The sequence below is a fragment of the Ambystoma mexicanum genome, chromosome 5p (genome assembly GCF_040938575.1).
Source record: "Ambystoma mexicanum isolate Mex_15411 chromosome 5p, UKY_AmexF1_1, whole genome shotgun sequence".
Taxonomy (NCBI): Eukaryota; Metazoa; Chordata; class Amphibia; order Caudata; family Ambystomatidae; genus Ambystoma; species Ambystoma mexicanum.
The window spans coordinates 654,452,735-654,473,763 of NC_090930.1; the positions used below are offsets into that span (position 1 = coordinate 654,452,735).

General features: G+C 44.3%; 1 protein-coding gene across 2 annotated transcripts in view; it reads left to right on the plus strand.

The window, feature by feature from the left end:
* Positions 1-21,029, plus strand: part of ARL13A (ARF like GTPase 13A) — an 890,733-nt gene that overhangs the window by 486,487 nt on the left and 383,217 nt on the right. For both annotated transcript variants that reach the window (XM_069613008.1, XM_069613007.1), the window contains one exon: positions 10,306-10,376. In XM_069613008.1, the coding sequence (XP_069469109.1) occupies positions 10,306-10,376 (71 nt within the window). The remainder of the gene's footprint in view (positions 1-10,305; positions 10,377-21,029) is intronic.

A 21,029-nucleotide genomic window follows, 5' to 3' on the forward strand; every position in this document is an offset into this window, starting at 1 on the left:
CTAAGTACACTACCATAAATATGGTTGCAATATCACTGTAATGTGACATAAAGTTCATACAAGAATGAATCACCATATGTATCATTAATATCAGTGTGTACAGGCCCATATTACCAAATTACTGTGGATGCAAGCAGAAGTCCAAGGCCAAATGATAATGATGTGTTATTATAAAGCACTTGCACTTAAGCACTTTATATACAACAAATATACATACAATATCACCCCACCTGTGCTGGTACTCATTTATAGACTTCAGAAGGATGAAAGGCTGAATTGGCCTTGCCAGAATTCAAACCTGCAGATCACACACACATCGTAGCAGCATGCACTCGACCCACTGAACTATCATACCAGCTACAGCTATTTTACCGGCTATAGTAAAATGAGCAATTACATGTCTGAATGTTCTCAAAGTCAGAAAGCAAATCATACTCTGTAGTGGATACCAATAAACTAGGAACTGAGATTTAACAGCAGGTCAGTTAATCTGCAGGTCTGGTCCAATGTTGGCCACATGTCAAGCCCGCGTGGGTCTAATTTTCAGGCTTCACAGGTTGGCAAAATGCATACCATTGGGAGGGTACATAACTGTGTATTAAAGATTTTAGAGTAGCGGAGGGAAAGCAGCGCACTCACACGGCATCCCATACTCTGGGCACTCATTACCTCATACATGCACACAACCATCCTGAAAAGCATGCCATGGAGATAGGAAAGATAGACACATTACAACAAAGCATTAATTGTGGCACAATGAAATCAAGGACCACTTGATGGGCTCTATGTGATATTGCTGCATTTTAAAGACTGAACACAGGTTTTTGTGCCCTTTTTTGTGTCGGGTTTAAAATGCAGCAATATGACATGCTCACGCCCTGCCCAAGTTGATACATTCCCCACCCACAGCCTCTTCCGCTGGTTGTTATGTAAAACAGGGGGTTTTGCCTCCTCTGCCGCCCCTTTCCCCACCCACCACCCCCTTCCCAGCACAATACACACCAAGTCCACACACACATCCGTAAAGGCAAACACTCACGCAGACAAACACTCATGCAGACACACACACAGTCACTCACCTGTCGGCCTGTCAGCCCCTGTGCGCAGGCTGACAGTTCGATTTAGAATGACTGCTCTGTGCGGTCACAGAGCGGTCATTCTAAATCGATCTTTTTAGTTTTCGGTCAAGTCACTTAATATCACTTAATGTGCTATGGTCAAACATTTCAACACTGTACACAAGCTTTTAGGCACACGTATTTTGTCAAGTGACCGAGGACACTGAGATGCAACAGCAGAAAAAATCATGCTATAACTGCAACTTGCGAGAAAAAAAATACATATAGTTTCTGTCTGCATTGTGAATTTGAGGTGTTTAAGAACAGACTAAGGCCTCATTACAACTCCGGCGGTAGCCATGCTGGTAAAAACGGCAGGCTGCCGCCAGAGTTGTGTTTTTTTTCCAGCGTCTGGCTTTAGGGAATCACCGGGACATTACAGCCGGAAAATGTAACTCCCCATTCCCATTCAAGTCCCGTAGGATTCAATGGGAATGGAGAGGACGGAAGCACCGGCATTGTGTGTGACCTGGCGGGCGGGCGGGGGGGCATCTGGCTCTCAAACTTGTACTTTGCCGGTCCGGTAACAACATTACTGGTGAGCCTACCAGCACCGTTGTTACCAGACCTGCAGGGTCGTAATGAGGCCCTAAATCAGACTAAATCAGTGACTCATCTCCAGAGGTCTGCCTAAAATAAACCTTTAATCAGTCTAGCAATTATTGTATAGAATTCCAGAAAGACTATTTGTTATTCCTATTCTTTCTTATTTAGGGTCACTGCTCAAAGTGTTACACTTGTGTTACCTCCTGGTTTTTTTAAGAGGCCTGAACAATAAAGCCAGCCACTCCAGAAACAAAGAGCCACATGACACTAGCCACAGCCCAGGATGTCCATTTACAAATAAAAGATATATCTTTAAAAAAACTTTTTTTAGGGGTAGCAAGGGAGACCTCAGAGGCAGTTGCGACCCCTGGCAACCCCCCAAATTATGTCCCCGAGTCTTACCTGTGTGCTTACCCCCTTTTTCTTCATTTTACTACTTGAGGTTACTTTCGAATGTCCAATCCTTTTAGGACTCACTTGCTGAGTCAAATGATTATTCTGCAGTTTTTCATCTCGTGGGGGCCTCGAGCTTGTAGGCATTACGTTCTTCCTCATTCAGTTCACGGATTCTAAAAGCGTTTCCATTATGTTGTTTTTATCAGTATATTCACCTTGTGCGGTTTCACTCAGTCTTGCTTGCCAACTGGTAGATGCTTCCGCTTCCGTATCAAGTCCATTTTGCACCAATGTAGTAAAAGTTTCCAAGTGCAGGAGTTTCGTGTGTATCATGGCAAGCAGGGTATTGTGGTCTTTCATACTACTGTTTATATTTTCATTTCATTTTAGAAATGGTGCAATTGAAAGTGATAATGCAGCCATAACATTGTTTTGTATTTGTTTCAACGCTGCATTTGAAAGCTGCAACGTATTCCCAGTTAAGTCGGTATCCTCCGATTGCTCTGATAATGGTGAGGTGGCTGGTGAGCACTGCGCATTCAAGGAGTGAACCTCAATTAGTTGAAGGTGCTCCTTGTGCCTTTGACTGTTGAATACTGTGGAGTCTCACAGTGTTAGCAGTTTCTGCCTCATCACCCAAGTCAATGATCTCACCGTTTAAGTCACACCATGTTTTGGGGGGAATTAGTATGTTGACTTTTCCCTCTGTTTTGTATGCTGGGCATAGATGCATAATTGTTTTCTTCATTATTAAAATGTCTTTCATTGAAGAAGCATAGGGACTGTTCCCGCATTTCTGCCACATTTTATTCTGGCAGCCAGTCGTATGTCACGCTTCTCAACTTTATTCGTCAGAATTCTGGCAGATCCCATCTTTCCTTTGGGTTCCTCGGGTGCCTCGTGTGTTTTTTTCGAATCTGTTTTTTAATTCCTTCTCCAGCGTGTTGTTACAATTGTTGGTGGACATATGTCTCTCAAGTCTCTGGGCCTTTATGTCCTTACTTGAATTGCCCTCATTTACCAGAGCTAAAGAAATACATTCTTCATTATTCGCTATGTGCTCCAATATTAATCTGTGAACTTGTTTAGGTTGTTTAAGTTGTTCCGTCCCATTGTTCCTCTTTTTCTTGGTCATCTTCATCCTGTTGTTTTTGCGTCTCTCTTTCTCTGTGATCGCAGTGCAGGAGGCATTATTTCCAGGTTATCTGTTTTCTCACTCCTGACGAGCGTGGTGGCTTTTTCTATCTGAAGCAATTCAGCGTCCGTTATGTCATGAGTCAGTGCTGGTCATTGGGCCGGCTCTCAGCAGATCCGGCACCAGATATGGAGCCGGATCTCGGGATCCGGCCAGAGTCAGCTGCCCAAGACCATGAACCAGGCTGGAAAAGTTAAAAAAAAACGCACGGGGCAGCCTTTTACCACGGCTTTGGCACTGGTGTGTAATGCACAATGCTCGCTACATGCACAACTTTGTACATGTAGCGAGCATTGTGCATTACACACCAGTGCCAAAGCCGTGGTAAAAGGCAATACTGCCGTCGCAGACGTTTTTTCTAAAAAAATGTTTTAATGTATACCAGACCACGCCCCCTCGGGCACCGCCCCCCCCCAAACTCCTCCCTACACCCCGGCCCTTGTGTTGTGGGATCCCCACCACATTTTTTCCATTTCCACCACTGTCATGAGTCATTATCAGACTTGATTCTTTCGTGTTTACGGCTAGCTCGGCAAGCTCAACCACAACCGCAGCTACATTTGTGCCTGGCTCCATGCCCAGTGTCAATATCAGTGCTGCCTTTGCAGATGTTGTATTAATGTTACTGGGACCTTTTCCACTCACCTTTGGACTCACACGCCAGCGATACGCAACCCTTCTGTTTAAATAGGTGGAGCTAAGTAATTAAATAGGTAGTAGTCAGTTCTCCACACTCCAGCACAGGACGAGCAGGATGCAGCTCGCGCAAAAATCAACAGAGGACTGGGGAGAGACTGGACGCTCTGCCGGACTCACGCACCGGCGCTACGTGCCCCCTTCTGTTTAAATAGGTGGAGCCAAGTAATTAAAATGGTAGTAGTCCGTCCTCCACACTCCAGCACAGGAAGCAGCAGGATGCAGCTCGCGCAAAAATCAACAGAGGACTGGAGAGAGACTGGACTCTGTGCCGGCACTACATGACCCCTTCTATTTAAATAGGTGGAGCCAAGTAAATAAATTGGTAGTAGTCAGTTCTCCACACTTCAGCTCAGGAAACAGCAGGATGCATCTCGTGCAAAAATCAACGGAGGACTGGAGAGAGACTGGACTCTCTGCTGGACTCACATTATGTTATGTCGATTTGTACCGTGCACTGCTACCACCCAGGGGTAGTCTCCAGGTGCTCGCTTGGCTCTGCAACAAAGGGGGTCTGGAGGATTTGTGGGGAGAAAGGTGAGAGGTTAGATTCAGAACCAGGAGGAACTGGCATCTGCGGATGTTGTTTTGTATGTGGTAGTTTGTGCGTGGTCTCATGCGTTGCGTCTGTATGACTAAGATGATTTGCCTTGGTTGCATGGTCGTGTTTTGTGTTGGTGTTAGTGTGTCGTATGCCATGGTTAGATAGTGTCCATAAGGGATCCAGATTCACAGGCTGTCATAGCTGCAAGATAGTCTGGCATCTTGGTGTGTGGTTGCATTGTTGGTGGTTTCTGGACTATGTGGGTGGTTCACTCTAGGTGGACCTAGTAATGGTTTCTGTTTGTTTATGTGGTTTGTGTCCAGTCCTGGATCTGGTGTAGTGGTATCAGTTATGTAGAAGGAGCAGGAAGAGGAAGGGTTAGGTAGGTCAGTCATTTTATTGGGGGCTCTGGCGCACCCCTTTGGAGGCCGCTTGACGGTATCTAGACAGATTCTATGTTTTTGGGTCTTTCGGCTCATCTCGTCGCCTCTCTAGTGGTTTGTCTTTGGTGGTGTTGTTGCCGGTGCCCCTTCTAGGTTGTCATTGTCTGTTGAATAGCCAGGTTTTGAGCAGTTACCTGAAGGTGATGTGGTCTTCTGTGGTTCTAATTACTTTGGGCATGTTGTTCCATATGTCAGCAATTAGACGTGAGAATGCTCTTCTGCTGAATTTCCTTTTTTTGTAATGTTTTGCCTCTATTTGAAGGTTGGCTAATCTTGTCCTGGAGGAATTCTGCTCCTCGTCTGTGCAGGGCTTTGTGGGCGTTACAGAGTGCTTTGAATTTGATACGCTTTTTTACTGATAGCCAGTGTAAGCTTTTCAGTGCTGGGTTCTCTTCTGCTTTGTCCTAATAGGATCCTGGCTTCTGTATTTTGTACCCTTTGGAGTTTCTTTCCGGCATTCCTAATTAGCAGCTGTTTGCGTAGTCAATTCTTGTGAGTATCAGGGATATGATTGTGAGAGTTCTGTGGGGGAAGGAGAGGTAGGGGAGTAATGCAGACTGGGTTATAAAGCCTGTAACTAGGGTACTATCAAGTGACAGCCACACAGACGGACAGACAGTCAATGCAGTAAGATCTGGTATTGAAGTCTTTAGGCAAAGGGTTCAAAGTATGTAGTTGCTGTATAAAAACACAATTGTTAAGCCTGTACTGATGTGGTTGTGACCTGCCTTGAGATGTGAGGGTTTGTTCCTGCCCCTTTTTACTTCAGTGTTAAGCCCGCCCATTTTGCCATTTCAAACATCTATACACTATTTTGGCATAGCAACTGGGTACCTTTTATTTATACAGTGGACCCCCAGTAGGCGTTTTTCCTTTGGTGGATATTCTCTCCTAGCATATATCCACCTAAAATATGTTGTAAATCAGAGAAAGCGACTATAATGAGAAGTGTGGAATCCAGGAGAAAAACATTACAAATGTACATTTGGAATGTTTTTATAAAACTGGTAAACCTAGGCAGAGAGAAAAAAGGGGATCATGTAAGACGAGTTGCTTAAGGACATAGCGCATTGGGTCTTATGGGGGGATTGAAATGGAACAAACTTGACTTCCTCTTTCATAGCAGAAGAATGAAAGGGGGAACCACTGATACCAACTCAGGGATTTAACAGTGCTGCTAGGAGGTCTGATGGCATGAACAGAGTGTGGCATGGACGCCCAGGCCCGCCTCATTGCCCCATGCCCTCATGGCCACAACTGAGTTGTCTTCAGTGCTGTTCCTGACAGATAAAGAGGGTGTATATTTTCTTTGACTGATGCACACAAAACATATAACATGTTTTTCTTAAAGTTCAAATGTTCTGCCGGTGCATAAAATAAGATATATGCCTAGAACAGACAATTACTTTAAGTGTGCAACTATCACGCCAGCATTTCTAAGATTTGTCTAATCGTTGGAAACAGTGATGCTCATTGGGAAGGATATCAATTTGTCACATGCCAATAGACACATCAACACATTTAAATTAAGATGCAGCCTTGTGTCTAAAAGCATGTGAATTTATAACAAAGGTGCTTCTGAGAGGTGTCTAATTATTAGAAATAGTGCAGCTGATTATGCAAAACAAAGCAGGATCAAATGTCCCATGTCAGGTGTGTCTTGGGTTTTAGGCTCACATAATATTGCATTCTTGTTTTAATTTGTTTTATTGTTTTATGGTTATAAAATAACCTTTAAGAAAATGTCTTTGATTCATCCAGATTACATATGCACAACATTACAAAGTACAATTATAAAGAAGATAACATTAAGACCAAGATTAAGAACAACATAGAAAAACACTATACAAGAAAAGGATTCATATATTTTAAGCTAAAATAGAATTTCACAATTCTGCAAAACGACAACATACAGTCAACAAGAAAAACAAAACCGTTTTCTTATATATAACATTTCAAAGAAGGTAAAATGCTGAGAGTGCGTTGTTCCTATGCCGAAGAGTCTAACAACAAAGCCTCTAAAAAATATGTTACTGCAATCACAATTGCTGTTGTTCTCCCCGCAAGGCAAAGCTGCCAGGTAGACTCATAACCACACCACACAAAACGAATGCATTCACATATCTGCTCAAATAAATGAGTCTTGTGGCTTTCAGTGCAGGGCAACATGTAAGTAAATGTCTCAATGTCTCCTTTTCCTTCTCCACCTGACAAACTCTGCAGCCCAGCTCAGGATGAAGCTGCTGATGACGAATTAAAATCTCCCTAGTAGGTAGTAGAATCGAACGATAACAGAGAAAGTTGCCTCTCCTTCTTATATGGGGATATATTGTCAAATACAGAGTAAGAATACCCGCTTTTCCATAGTCTCCTCTCAAGTGACTCAAAGATTTATATGCGTGCATCTCCTCCATAGTACCAGCCCCATCGTGACGAAGTAGTTGTGATTTGACTTTCCCCGGATTAGTGGCTATTCCAACGCGGATGACACACTTTGTTTGAGTAGGTTGCTGCAGAAGCTTAAAACCTCATCACCAAAACAATCCCCTCTATTATCTAAAATGAGGCGAGCGGATTTAAGATTCTGTAATACAAATTAAAAAATGTCCAGCTGGCCCTAGCCTCAAGAGAATAACTGCCCTGCTCATATTGAATCAGTGCCAAAGGTGAACAATTTGGTAATCGCAGCAGATTTTTCCAAATAAAACTTTGCAAAAGGGGTAGGAAGTCCAGCACCCAGGTTGCCTGAACTTCCAACCCATATGCAATCTTGGGGACAATTTTCCTAATATTGCATTCTGATACTTGGAGGGCTGCAGTACAGGAATCAAAATGGCAAATGCTACCAATGTCAGGATTTACAGAACATGAATTGAGAAATTTTTCAGCATATTTTTTACAAAACTAGAGTGTGAATGAACTAGTTGGATGAGAACAGTAGGGAGTGGTGTATCTGCATTACTAGCTTTAGAGTTTGTCAAAGTCAGTAGTTATATCACAGATCACTATTGTGTGGTGAAAGAGAAGACAGTGAACCAGGTTTGTATGTATGTCTGTATGTATGGGATATCTAAAGTATAAACTAGCTACAATGCAACAGAGAACTGTACAAAAAAGATGAGGGATACTAAGATGACGCTGGGAGATCCAGTGGAGGGGAATCGGGGGTGGACTGGTCTATAGGGAACTCTGGAGATGTCCCAGTAGGCCTCTGCTTCATTGGCCTCTTTTATGTGGTAACCTATTGTATTGTCAAATGTCATATATGTGGCCACTTTGGACATTATTTCCAGGGCTTCTTTTTGTTACCAGTCCACCCCTGAGGGTAATCCAAGTAAAAAGAATAAATCATTCAACAGAATAGATTTGATTTTACTCCATATCAAGCACAGATCAATATACTTTATTGTTGGCATCCTTTGGACATCCACCATTGCATTGCAATGCATATCAACACAGTTGCCTAAATTAGACTCAGAATTCTTGAATGTATTTTACCACATCCAAGAAGATTAGATATAACAAGCCAAGTATTGGGTTTTCGCCCTGAAGACATTTGTCTCCAGATGGACTCAATGAGGAATTCACCTGGGATATATTTCCTTGGTTTTGGAGCACTATTTTATGACACAAACGTTTCACTCTTACCAGATGGATAAACGCATCAGAACTTTGAATTGGTGTGCACTTTGGACATATGTATTGTAAGCTGAAAATGCCGAATGGTAACAAGGACATGTTTATCTTGTGTTTCTTTTATGTCTATTAACATGAAATTATAGATGGGTTGTGAGAAGGGCATGTGATAAATTCAGTTTCCTATTTCTATGGACTCAGTTAGAAAGGGATCACAGCTTTCATCTCATTTCCTTTGCATTTTCACGTATTTAAACTCTGTTGGTTTCTATATGGCATGGCACAAGTAAAACATGTTTAATGTTTTCATGGCATGCAACTATTCATATGTTTGTGATGTTTTTCTGTAGTCCTACTGGAGGAAGGGATTATACTCCCAAAATGTGATCAAGAGTATTACTGGTATCTGGAATTTTCAGCGTGTAATGATCATGGTTTTGAATTAAAAAGCACAGATCAGCAACATCTTTTGCTTCACTTACTAAATTAAAATGCAAGAGGAGCAATTTAAAAAAAACTGCCCTGCAAAACGTGAGTGCTCAGAAGGAGGGGTTCTAGAAGACCCACTCAAGCTAATATGCACGAGTATTCCTCCTGTGAGGCCACTTTCACGTGAAGGTGGATCTCCAGGGATGGTTGTGGAATCTGCATGCATATCTTTGAATTCTGGCAAAGGGACCGTTCTAACTTTTATCCTCAGATGGCTGTAGAAAATGAGCACCATTTTGTTTAACATGCCCCATTACTTACCAGGCAGTAATATCAGGTCAACGAGTGTATTTAGCAGCTACACTTCCCATCTCCAGTGGTACAAAGTCAACTCGTGGTTCTTTTTTGAGATGGACCCTCCCGTATATGAAACCTTCTTGGTACCCCCTCATGCTTTCCCTGTGGCTGCTCCCAGAACATGGAACTCTCTTCCATGTGCAATCAGTATTTCCCCTTCTCCATTAGCATAGAGAACATCTCTGAAGACTTATGTATTTCGCTTGCATATATGCGTTTTGTCAGTGTTGTTGTATTAAGACTACCCTATATCTAATTTTGATTTCATTTTAAGATAATTTAGTTGTACACCTATTTGATTCTTGTTTATTTACTTTTCCGTTATTTAGCGTGGTTTTATATTTTCCCTTGGTTTGTGGGGAGCCCATTCCCTAGTCCCTGGTGTGTACACTGCAGACCCACTCTGTAGCGAAATTCTGGCAATACTTCTGACAAATTTGGGAAATTCATAAAAATATCTCTTGATAGGGAGACCTGCTTCAGAAGCACAGATACATATATAAAGAGAGGGCGTACCTTTCCCTCCCTAAAGACACACCAGTTCTCCTCTCTCCACCCCCCTCTTCATATCATTCCAACCGTGCCCTTAATAGTATGTCCTAAGTGTATGTATGCTCTTCAAGTATTAATGCCACAGGGGGGGTGGGGATTTTATTCCAAGCATTAGTTGCCCAGAAGCCTGACTTACATTCCCCAAGTGAATTGAGGGCGTTATGGGGGATTTGAGAACTTAACGCCAGGAAGTCATGCCCCCTGGGTGCTAAGGCCCTCTCTTGCCCCCCCGAAAACAGATCTTCGGGCACACTGCGTGGTCCCCGTGGTACAGCGCAGCCACAGAAACGACAATAGGCCCCACACACCGGAATTCTGAGTTCAAACCTACTAAAATAATATTGGAACGCTAATAGAATACTCAATTTACTAACGCACTGTGCTTTTCAACAGGAAAGTGACACTTCTTGTCATCGGCCTGGACAATGCTGGGAAGACTGCTCTTGTGAGAGTCCTCAAAAGAGGTAAGTGGGAAAGCTGTCTACATTGCTCTTGTGCACATGCCTGTGGTTTTACCGAGGTCCTCGGACACGCAACCACAGCGTTTCCTACTCCCAAACACACCAATTATGTGTTGATTGTCACCGGCTACTGGACTTGTTCCATCAATAACACTGCTTTATTGGTTTCAGAAATCAAACGTCTAGCCACACCTGAAGCACTTAGGTGCGTGATATGCACGCGGTTACCCAAACAGGCCTAAAACATGGAAACCTTCAGAGTCGTTTATCGTAAGCATTTGTATCATGATTCAAATTTGTAAATTCATATTTTAAATTGTAAGGGCATCTGTACAGTGGAGTGTGGTTTCCCAGAATGCACTGTTGTGGAGGGGGATGAACGCCTTAATATGCTGGTTGTGTACGTGTGTTCATGCAGGTGGGTGCATTTGCAGTGTCCTCGTAAATAATGGATTTGCTGAAAGTGCTTTTAGTCGCCGCTGCATTCTTTTCCTCAGAACAAAATTCAGACATGTTTCCTCAAGCGTGAACTTGTCTCCATTCCATCAGGGGAGTTGCTAGGTCTGGAAAAGACCTGGGGCTACGCTGATGTCGGAACTGTTGGGACTGGGGGCTAGCTAGCCTTTTGGCTGTAGCTCCTGAGATTCTATCCGGGGCTACAACCAAAAGATCAGGGGCTATAGCCCCCTTATACCCCCACTAGCAACGACCCTGCATTCCATAAAAGTCTTTCACCTGCTCTGTGGTAAGAAAAGCATGGGTTTCCTGAGGGCACATTGCCTCATCGTCCCTCGTCATTGCCCTGTAGTATTGATGAGGACTTTGTGGAGAATGAGTAGGATCCCTAGAAACTGGAATTAGTAAAAAATCGAGACAGTGCCTCATCCTCCCTCTAACTCAGTCTTTGCCAGAACAATACTTTAGGACTGGCAACCTGACCAACTCTTTAAATTACATTTCTACCAAATGACCAGTGCAAGGATGAAATTTTGCATCGGTTCGGTTGATACAGGCAGTGAAAAAGGGCCCGGCACTGGGGTGAGTTTAGCCATATGACCCCTGGTGAGCGAGTCCATTAAAGCCATCGGAGACTGGCTAAGAGTGATAGTGCACCAGTGTGCGGGACTAGGGGTGTCGTGGGTAGAGGGTAGCCGGAGCTGGATAGGACTGATTGAAGCCACTGCTCCCTGAATGCTGAACTTGTTGAAGGATCGGCACACTGTTTGCTGTGAGTGCCTGTAATTTTAAAATTTCGTTATTGTATATTATATTGCTGCAGGTTTACTGCATCGCGAAGCGCTCTAAAGTGGGTATACCAAGTCAGGTTGGCACTAAATTAAACACCAAAATGATAAAACCGGATATATCTTTGGTAGAGTCAGCCCTGAGAGGGCTTGCAACAGTCCAGGAAAGACACTCCATCCTTTCACCCAGTGGGTATGTGTAGTGTCTTGTCTCCTTTCCCGTGTGTGTGTAGCTGTTATGGCAGAGTGAGTGTTGGAATGCATGCTTCTGGCTGGTGGGGGCCAGGGGATCTTCTTCTCTATTACATGTACGTAAACTGTATGTGACTAATACCTGAGTAAATGGACTACATGTACCTACAAGTGAAGGCTACGTCTTTCGTTACTACACTGGCAACGAGGATCGAGAGTTAAAAGGTTGGTGCCGAAGTGCATTCACGCATAAGATCTGGTGTATGCCACTTATATGTATTTGAAATGGAAAAAAAGGACTTGACTTCCTTCTTGCATGGATAGTCAGGTTATGGTTATGGCTGTGAGAATACCGTTTTTTGGAGACCTCCTCTTTCCTCTAGGAAGTGGTGGTCTTTGTAGTGTGTGGCTTTTCTCTTAAGATCGCTGTGTCTGTGTGAGTCAGCTGTCTACGCGGGCCCTGTGTTCCTGTAAAGGGCTGGGGCATCTGTCTTCTCAGTGCTATTTGCCCCTGGTCCTTAACGTGGTGGCAGTGTGTCTGCTGTGCTCCTTTTCTCCACCTTATTCTCCGACTCGGTGAGAATTGTGACTGGATTGCCTGTATTGTCAGGCATAGTTGGGTGTGACATTAATGGAGTTGTGTAGTGTCTTGACTTCTTTACTTTGACTTACAAGTGAAGGCAGCTCTGTCTTTCATTGCTACTCTATCTTAGACACTGCTGTGCCAACCACAGCCTCTTTGGCCTTGCAACAGACCACAATGAAAAATGGTTCCCAGCGTCCTACTGATGCCGTCAAGTGCCTTCAGGGGCAGGAGAAGGGGGTGGGGGGTGTAAGGAACTCATGGTGGCAACAGTAAAGACAGACACAAGTGATCACAGTTCAATGGTGCTTATTAAACTGTATAGGTAGGTTGAAAAAACGGCTAATCTAAATCTAAGATGGGAGCAAGCTACGACTATCAAATAATAATAAGGCAGTCCTAGTGGAGACTATTCAAATAAAAGGGGCCTATACTAAAAATCCTTACAACTAAATACAAAGGGTGTGGGATAGGGTTCACTAGAAAGAAGTGTTCACAAATGATAAGGCAGGATGTTATAGCCTGGGGGGGTCTCTCTTCCCTACGTTTTGTGCACGGGACAAGGCAGGACTCCGGAGCAGAGCACACTCTCGGGCTTTCCCAGCATGAGGCTACAGTTCTGTGCTCAGGTATCAGGATCTTGCGTAGTTAAATCTCTTCATTACCAAAAACTCTCTTGCCTCTGAGTGCCTGATGTGTTCAAAATAACAAAACAAAAGTTCCTCTTCCATATGTAGGTTGGGTGATGGCTTTCACCCTTGGTGCCCCTCTTCCGGGCTCAGACCCCTCTCAAATGGCAGCCTCTCTCCATTGGGTTCACTACGGCTTGTATTGAAAGATTTCACCTCTTGCATTCACAAGTCTTAATGTCTTTTTAAACAATCCACTGTGGACATCCCTTCGTCGGGTTCACTCTTGTCAACACAATGTTCATTGGGGCAGCATGCTTCACTCTGTTCTGCAGGCATCCCTCAGCCGGGTTCATGTTTGCCAGTCACACAGTTCCTTCTACTTTACCACGGTACAGGATGTTTCCCTTAGCTTTCCAATTGCTTGCCGGTCAAAGACTTTTGACTGTACAGGGGGTTTTACTCGACCCCTTTATGACCACTTTGACCTTTTCCTTGCAGCTTTCCCAAGGTTTTCTGGTTTCAGTAGTTTACACACTAAGGGGGATCAACCAGAGTCTATCAAATGAGCACACATGTGGCGCCGGACCTCTCTGCAGCTGGTTTCTCCCTGCGGTGTTAACAGTTCTTTGATTTCCCTTATTTTGTCATTTGCAACTTTTGCTCAACACAGTTCGGTTTCTTATCGGTTCTTCCTTCCACTCACCGGCTGTGATGAACCGCTTGGTTTTTCTTGACTCTGGAGTCAAGGACAGTACCACAGTAGCAAGCGTCTCTCCCTGCTTTGGTTATCAGCCGTGTAGGGCTCTGTGCACCGTTGAATTCTGTTACAGCACACATCAGCTATTGTTTGCAGTCTTATGGTTCCTTCTACGGAGGCTTTACAGGTTTGGGTACAAAAGGGCAAGGCAGCTTCTCTCCTTCTCGCCCCTTCGGTTCTCTATGCTTTTCTCCTCCTCTTGAACTGCTGCCATCCTGGATTAGCTGTCTCGCTGTGCGGTCTGCCTTGCTCGTAGTGTGCTCTCATGCTCCACTTTTTATCCCTGTGGGGAAGGGAAAGGGCTGTCAGTTGTGTGTGGTTATTATTAATTGCCTCACTCTGCCTGACCCTTGTGTTGGGACATGTCGGGTAAACAGCTCTGGTGTTAGTCCGTTGTCTTTCATGGTGTAAGAAGGTGTTTGTGTCGGAAAGGGGGGTGAGGTATAGTTTGAGTATCCTATGTGGTAGGTTGGGGATACCGCATCTCACCCATCAGTGTCCCACTTCTACTCCCAGAGGTCCCCCCATCCAGGTGATCCTCCCGCACTGGTCCACTCCCAGGAACTGGATCCAATAGTGATGGCCGTGTCCTGGCCACCTGGATGACAGATCCCCGGGGACTAGTCAGGGAGACACCTTCAGGTTTCTCACAGAGGCCTAAGGGACCATGGTGTTGTGCTTACCTACTGTGGTGGATCCTAAAAACACGGAATTCACAATCTTCAAAAATAATTTATTTACATGTGAAAGGAGATGGGGATATTTCACAACAAAACAGGATCTACTTTTTTCAAATGTTCTAGGTCAACAGTGTTGGGCTAATCCAACTAATAAGTGCCCAGATTCACCCTATCATGGAGTTACTGGTTACCCCCAGGATCTCCTAAACTTGAGAAAAATCAGAAATATAGTGACCAGCTACTTCTTGGTTCACATGTATGTAGTGCTGTGCTACATTGTGTATCAGGTTGGATTCCCAGGAATATGGCATCCTTTGCTTCTTGACCACAAGCCTCAGTCATAGAGAAATAGAGCCCTGGCTGATATTTGCAATTCACACTAGGATTATAGTCTGTGCAAACTTTCTCAAAAGTGATCTGCTTGCTCCTGCAAATCTCCTAGTGAGATTCGAGTAGGCTTGTGGTTTCCCGAGATTGTTTTCTCCAGCCCAAATCTGCCTGAATCTCCTTTAAGAGCTTCAGAGACATCAGGGGAGGTTTGGGCACGTTCGGGTTTGATTCTTAGGGAATAAAGCATACACAAAATCACTTAAGAGACCTCAGGAAATGATAGAAAGTTTAGGGGGTGGGCAGAGCTCTGGTCAGGCTGGGTGGCAGGGTAAGCAAGAGGAAATTGAGTCCAGTGCATATGTGAAAGTACATTAAACTCTGCAGTAGAATATCTCAGTAGAGTAATACACCTGCTACAGAGACGTATCTATAACCTGCAAGTCCGAGGTTGTAATCTGGGTAAGAACTCAGCCTTGCATGCTTCTGAAGTTGATAAAATTTGTAAAGTTGAAGTGCGGAATTGTGAAACTACACGACAGACCCGCAGAATTAGGCATGCATGGGTCTACTTTTCATCATTCAGCGGTCAACACTCTAGGTCCTATTAAGGTGTTTTAGCATTGCAATATAGGGCATTCATAACAGAGATGGATTTTTGAAAAGCCCATTGGGTTGTAGAAGACTCAGTGTTGGACCCAGGTAAGGTATACAGGGAATACGCAGACGACCCCAACTGCATTGCCACACTAAGGCAGGAGGCAGTCACTAGAGCACTGACACCCCAACTACTCCCACAAACACCAATGACCACCAAAGGGAAAGCAGAAGTTAAGTTGGAAAAGCTGCTGGAGATTAGTACCATTTAACAATTGTCCTTCCTCTTCCATAGCCATATTAAAATAGTTAACTGCATTTCTTGGATGGTTTGTTTTCAGAGTTCATTTTTGAAGGGTTTGGCAATCTGTCAGGCTTCCGCCGAACAGACTTGCACTCAGACTTTAATCCTTCCCTCTTCTTGGCCTGGCAACCTGGAGCTAATGGCACACCCACACAGCCTGCTATCAAAGGAAAGACAGGGAGTAAAAACAAGGGTGATCAAGTGTTTAGTGTTTACAGATTTCCTATGAGGAGCAAGATGCACACAAGTTAGTACTATGTTAGTTCTAGGTACCCTTTCCAACAAGAGACTGTAATATGGTGCGAACAATGACTTACCCAATGAACCAAATTGCCTGGTCTTTCAAACATCAGGGACAGTAGTGAAAGGGAGAAGATAAATGAAGCCATAACTAGGCCTGAGGAAAAGTCGGGAAAAGGACACAGGATGGGCAATGGCGCTGCATAAAACTCTGGGGCTCACCTGGAAATAATGTTACCACAACTCCACACTCCCTATGCCTGAACATCGAGGACATAGTAGAGGTGTCCAGGCCCCCAGAAGAAAACGCTGGAAACCCCAACTGGGAATAGGTGCGCTAGGTCAACGAGTCCAAGCAGAAACAGGAATGGGGGACAGAGTGTGGACCATCCAGTGCGGTAAGCTCAGGGTGTGCAAGCCAAGGGACTCAGAAGCCAGCACTTAGTACGAGGGTGTGAGAGTGGGGGAGGGAGGATCTGGAGAATTGATGAGCAGATAATCAAAGGGAAGAGATGAATACCCTAACTGCACAAAACCTGTAGAGTCGGAGATACGCATATTCCTAAAAGCATGTTGTCAAGCTACCTCCTTAACCCTGGCAGGATATTCATGGTAGTGTCAACACCCCTACTGGAAGTACTCTCGTCCTTCCTTTCATTTTAATTCCTGCCTAATCTCTGGGCCATGTTGATTGGGTATTTCTTTAACAAAATTCCACATTACAGCTGAGGAACCTGGCTACATTAGCTCTTCCTTCCCATTTCCACTTTAAAAAAACTTTCCAATTATCCTGCCCCCTTCTCCCTGTTGCCCTATGTTTCTGCAGGCTTGTATTATGCAGGAGCCTAACAATGTTTCTGTTGACAAATGAGAGGCAGTGATTCTTTGTTTAATTCAGAAAAGAGGCAGCTTTGTCACCAGATTCAAGCAAAGCCAAGTAGGCACACTAGACTCTTTGTATATGTCCTTTCAGTTTCGGTTTAAGTTCTTGATAAAGGGTACTGAATAGCCGAAACCTGTCTTATTGGTAGGATGGGTATTGTGATATAGATTTACAACATGAAATGAAGTAGGAATTACATTATTTGAATATATCAATACAAATGATTTCGGTTAATGACAAACTGTTTCCAGCCATTTTGATTCAAACAGTTATCGCTGGTATCATGGCCATTGATTTGCTCAGGCAATTACTTTTGGCAGCCTGCCTGCCACCCGTGGCCAATATTGTCATATTAGTGTTGTAATTTTATTGTTGGTATGTAATTTGCTCGTACTTTTTATTGTACTGTTGACCATATGTTCTTTAAGGAAGACATAGACAGTAAATGAAAAACAATACTGTGTCTATTCACTTGCTCTTGCCACTTCTCCCCAGAGGGGCGTCCCTTTCCATGAGGCTAGGGTGGTGAGGCCACTACCCGATAGTCCCAGTGGGTAGTACAGAGCGGGAGGATCTCCTGGGGATGGACACCCCCTCTAAGGACAAGGACGAACACCTAGGGTACATCCCTTATAATAAAGTCACCCACACTCTGGCTCCTCTTTCTTCTGTTAATCTTTTTCTGGACAACGGATGTATTGTTGCAAGGTAAAAAACCTGAGTGTCCTTGAAAACACTAAGACAAAGAAGAGCTACAGAACCCAAGTAATCCAGGTACTCTGACAAGTTGGGCCCCTGTGGAATTATGAACATGGATCCCATGAAAAAGAGGAATGACTTAGGCAAGGCAGTGGTACAAACACTTTGAGAAGGGGTACTGGGAAGTTCTACCCTAGTACTGATACTGCAGCGAGGCACACTTTCAAATGGGGCAGAGGCTTGGGAGTGTGCAGTAGGAGTCCAGGGATTATAAAGGGAAGGGGAGCCTCACCAGGGACTGTTCTGCGGGGAGGGCGGTGTAGGCTTTGGCTTTCACCTACAGTGAGAACTTAAGACGCCATTTTAGATATTAGCAGCCACATTGAAACTGAGGCCCAGTTTTGCACTGCAGCCAGAATCACAGCCTAAGCCACACATGGACATAATCATATGCATGTGTGAATAGGAAATCGGGTGTAGCCAGGGGCATCAGTGAGAATGGTCAGAGCTGTAGAGATTCGTAATTCATAGACCTTACATTGTGTCATGTTGCTAGCATTTGTATCCCAGAAGGAATGCGCCCTGCAATGCCACAAGGGGGTTGAGAGCTTACTGTGAAAATTGATCCCTTGAGAAGGAGGGCACGAGCCTCCGACCTTCCAAGTCCCAGTTCTAAGTAATGGTATCCAGAGGCCCCCATTCCAAGACCTCCAACATTCCAAGGTAACAGCCAGTCCCAGACACCTGACCATAAAACTGTTAAACTCCCAATCGATCAGAAAAGATCAGAAAGCAGGGACCAGTTGCCTTCACCCTAGGTAACGTGATTTGTGCTGCGAGATGCCTGGAGGGATAAAACAACATAACTAAAACGAAGGCAGGAACCTTTAGATGGGCGCCAACGTGTCAATCTAGTGTGTGGGATGATATGGCCTCGAAGTATCCTCTTAGCCCTTGTTTGCAGTATCAGATGGACATTAGGTTAGAGATAGAGCATGTATTGTTTTTCTTCACATAATTGCCACTTACTTGTATTTTTATACCTGATGACGTGCAAGGAGGAGCCCACGTGGAAGAAGATGAACAGACGGGGCTGGGACCAATGGCCTGGCATCCCTCATGGAGCAGATCTCCTATGCGTAGGGTCTCGCCAACCAGCCATTTGGATTTGTACCTTATGTAATTTACGTCACTGATGAAGCTGTATGCCTTCATAAAGTGGTGCACATACTAACTTTGAGCAAAAAGATAAAGTTGATCTACTCTATCAAACACTGGTGCTCTCAGTTGGCCCTAAGGAGGGCTGCACTTTTAGAGAATACAATGTTTGACCTTTTGTTAAAGTATTCGCAATCAATTATCACCATCAACGGTAATTTGTTCCAGGAAATGTTTATTCACATCCCTTTTGCGAAGCTTTTTATAGGAATATTATTGTAGTATCATATTCACTGAGTCTGCGCCAAAATTAGTTTAGATTGCATGTACAGATGCCAATGCATTTCGGTTACAAAAACCTTCATCATGGCGATACATTAATTCTGTTATCAATTAACATTTACACGTTTTTCATAATTCTAAACCATTAAGTGACCACATTGTTACAATTGAAAAATGTTTTTACACATACCATTTCCCAGTGTCCAAAATGATAACATAAAAAAGGGGAAAGAGAAAAGAACAATAAACTAATTGTCAATGACTTTGTGTACATTAATTCTAGCTGATAAGCAAAAAAATGTGGGAATAGATCTCATACCTTAAGTATCTAACATTTCTCCACCTTGTGTGAGAAGCAACAAATTGCAGTGCGGGCTCCTGTAAAACCCACAGGAAAGCTCATCAGTAACATACAATTGAAATTATAAGCCGTAAAAGCGAAGAGAGCAGAACCTGCCTTACCAGACGAAAAATGCTGCGTCAATGGAAGCCGTGTTCGCACGAGCACGCGCGCGAGTGTTAGTTTCAGTATTTAAATGTTCCCATGGTGACCATACTAACTTTGCCAGAACGTTCTGTGGCAGCAGAGTGCTTTTCTGGCATATTTCAATTTTTGTGGAAATAAAACGTTCTTCTGGCAAGAGGTGTGCTGGGCCTTTTTCCTTAGAGGGTACCCAACATGATCCCAGCTACCCCTGAAAAGATGAAGGCTTCAACGCCGCATCTCTGGAGGGCCTGCACCCACCTACAGTGACCAGTACCAAGCGCCAAACCCGTAGTGGTGTACAGGAGCAATTTTTACAGATTTCCTGTCTGCTTTTTGGAGCGGACCGCGGTTATTAGGAGAGTGCAGGTCATTATTGCGACCCCGTGACGGAGGAGCTTGGGTGAACACACAGATGTAAGTAGACCTCTTGTGAGCGACAACGGGGACAGGGGTGACTGGGGAGGTGCAGTGTGTGTGTGTGAAGGAAGAGTGCATAAGGCCACGTGGCAGGTTTTTATATTTTTCATTCTTATTATTAAGGAGATAACGAGGAGGAAACCAGGAGTGTGGGAGCCTTTCCAAGTAAGTGGAGATGATGGCGCTTTTTTAAATTATGATAAAGGATACAAAACGTAGGAACTGCATATAATTAGATAGCTCAGATTCCTGTGGCCAATATATTTCAGGTGGGGGAAGGAGGCAGAGTAGTGGTTGTTGTTTTAGCCTATTGTTTTAGTATTGTGAATTCGGTGGAGGCCGAGGGAGGGCCTGCGAAAGTAGTGTGAGTGTGGTGTGTGTAAAGGGCGAGAGGAAGCGCACAGGGAGAGGCCATGGACATGGGGCAACAGGGAGGTGGGAACAGAGGACTGGTAGTGACGCTTGTAATAACACTGTGTGTGACGTGTAACTAGAAATCTTTCTTTTGAACGTACCATTGTCAATATGGGGGTTATCTCTGTGCTGGAGTATATGTACAATGCATTGCCATTATACAACAGCAAGATAGAGATGTACCACAACTAGTGGGTGGAGACCCAAAGGGGGATGCCCTGCCCTTGGCCTGAGCAGGGTACTAGTAACAAGAGATATTAGAACATATGAACACGTTCTTAACTGCTAAATATAAAGATAAACAATTGCAGAAACGAAAAGAGATTCTAGACTTATGGAGGATATAGGGGATAACGTTGAGTGTACGCCCCGGCGTGAAGACAGTGCTACCCAAAATGTAGCAAATGCGATCGTGCCAGAGGAGGTGCAACAGCTGGTGCCTACAGAGGGGGTATATCCACTTACCGCCTGCCCGCCAACAGGATACACTTACCCAACATATGTGCCCACACCTGACAACACCCCCCCCATACCGACCGAAACCAAACAACATTATGCCATGGGAAAGTAAATCGCAGAAGGAGTTGGAGGAGGCTTTGGAGGTAACGCGGGCAGAGCTGGCCCGTCTGAGGGTGGTGAAGGAAGGGGAGAGAAACCAGGGGTATGGGCTGAATGAGTGGAGGGTGAGAGACATTCTGTTTAGATTGGATAGCACCACAATAAAAGATGTGCATGTTGAGAGAGGGAAGGGTGATCATTG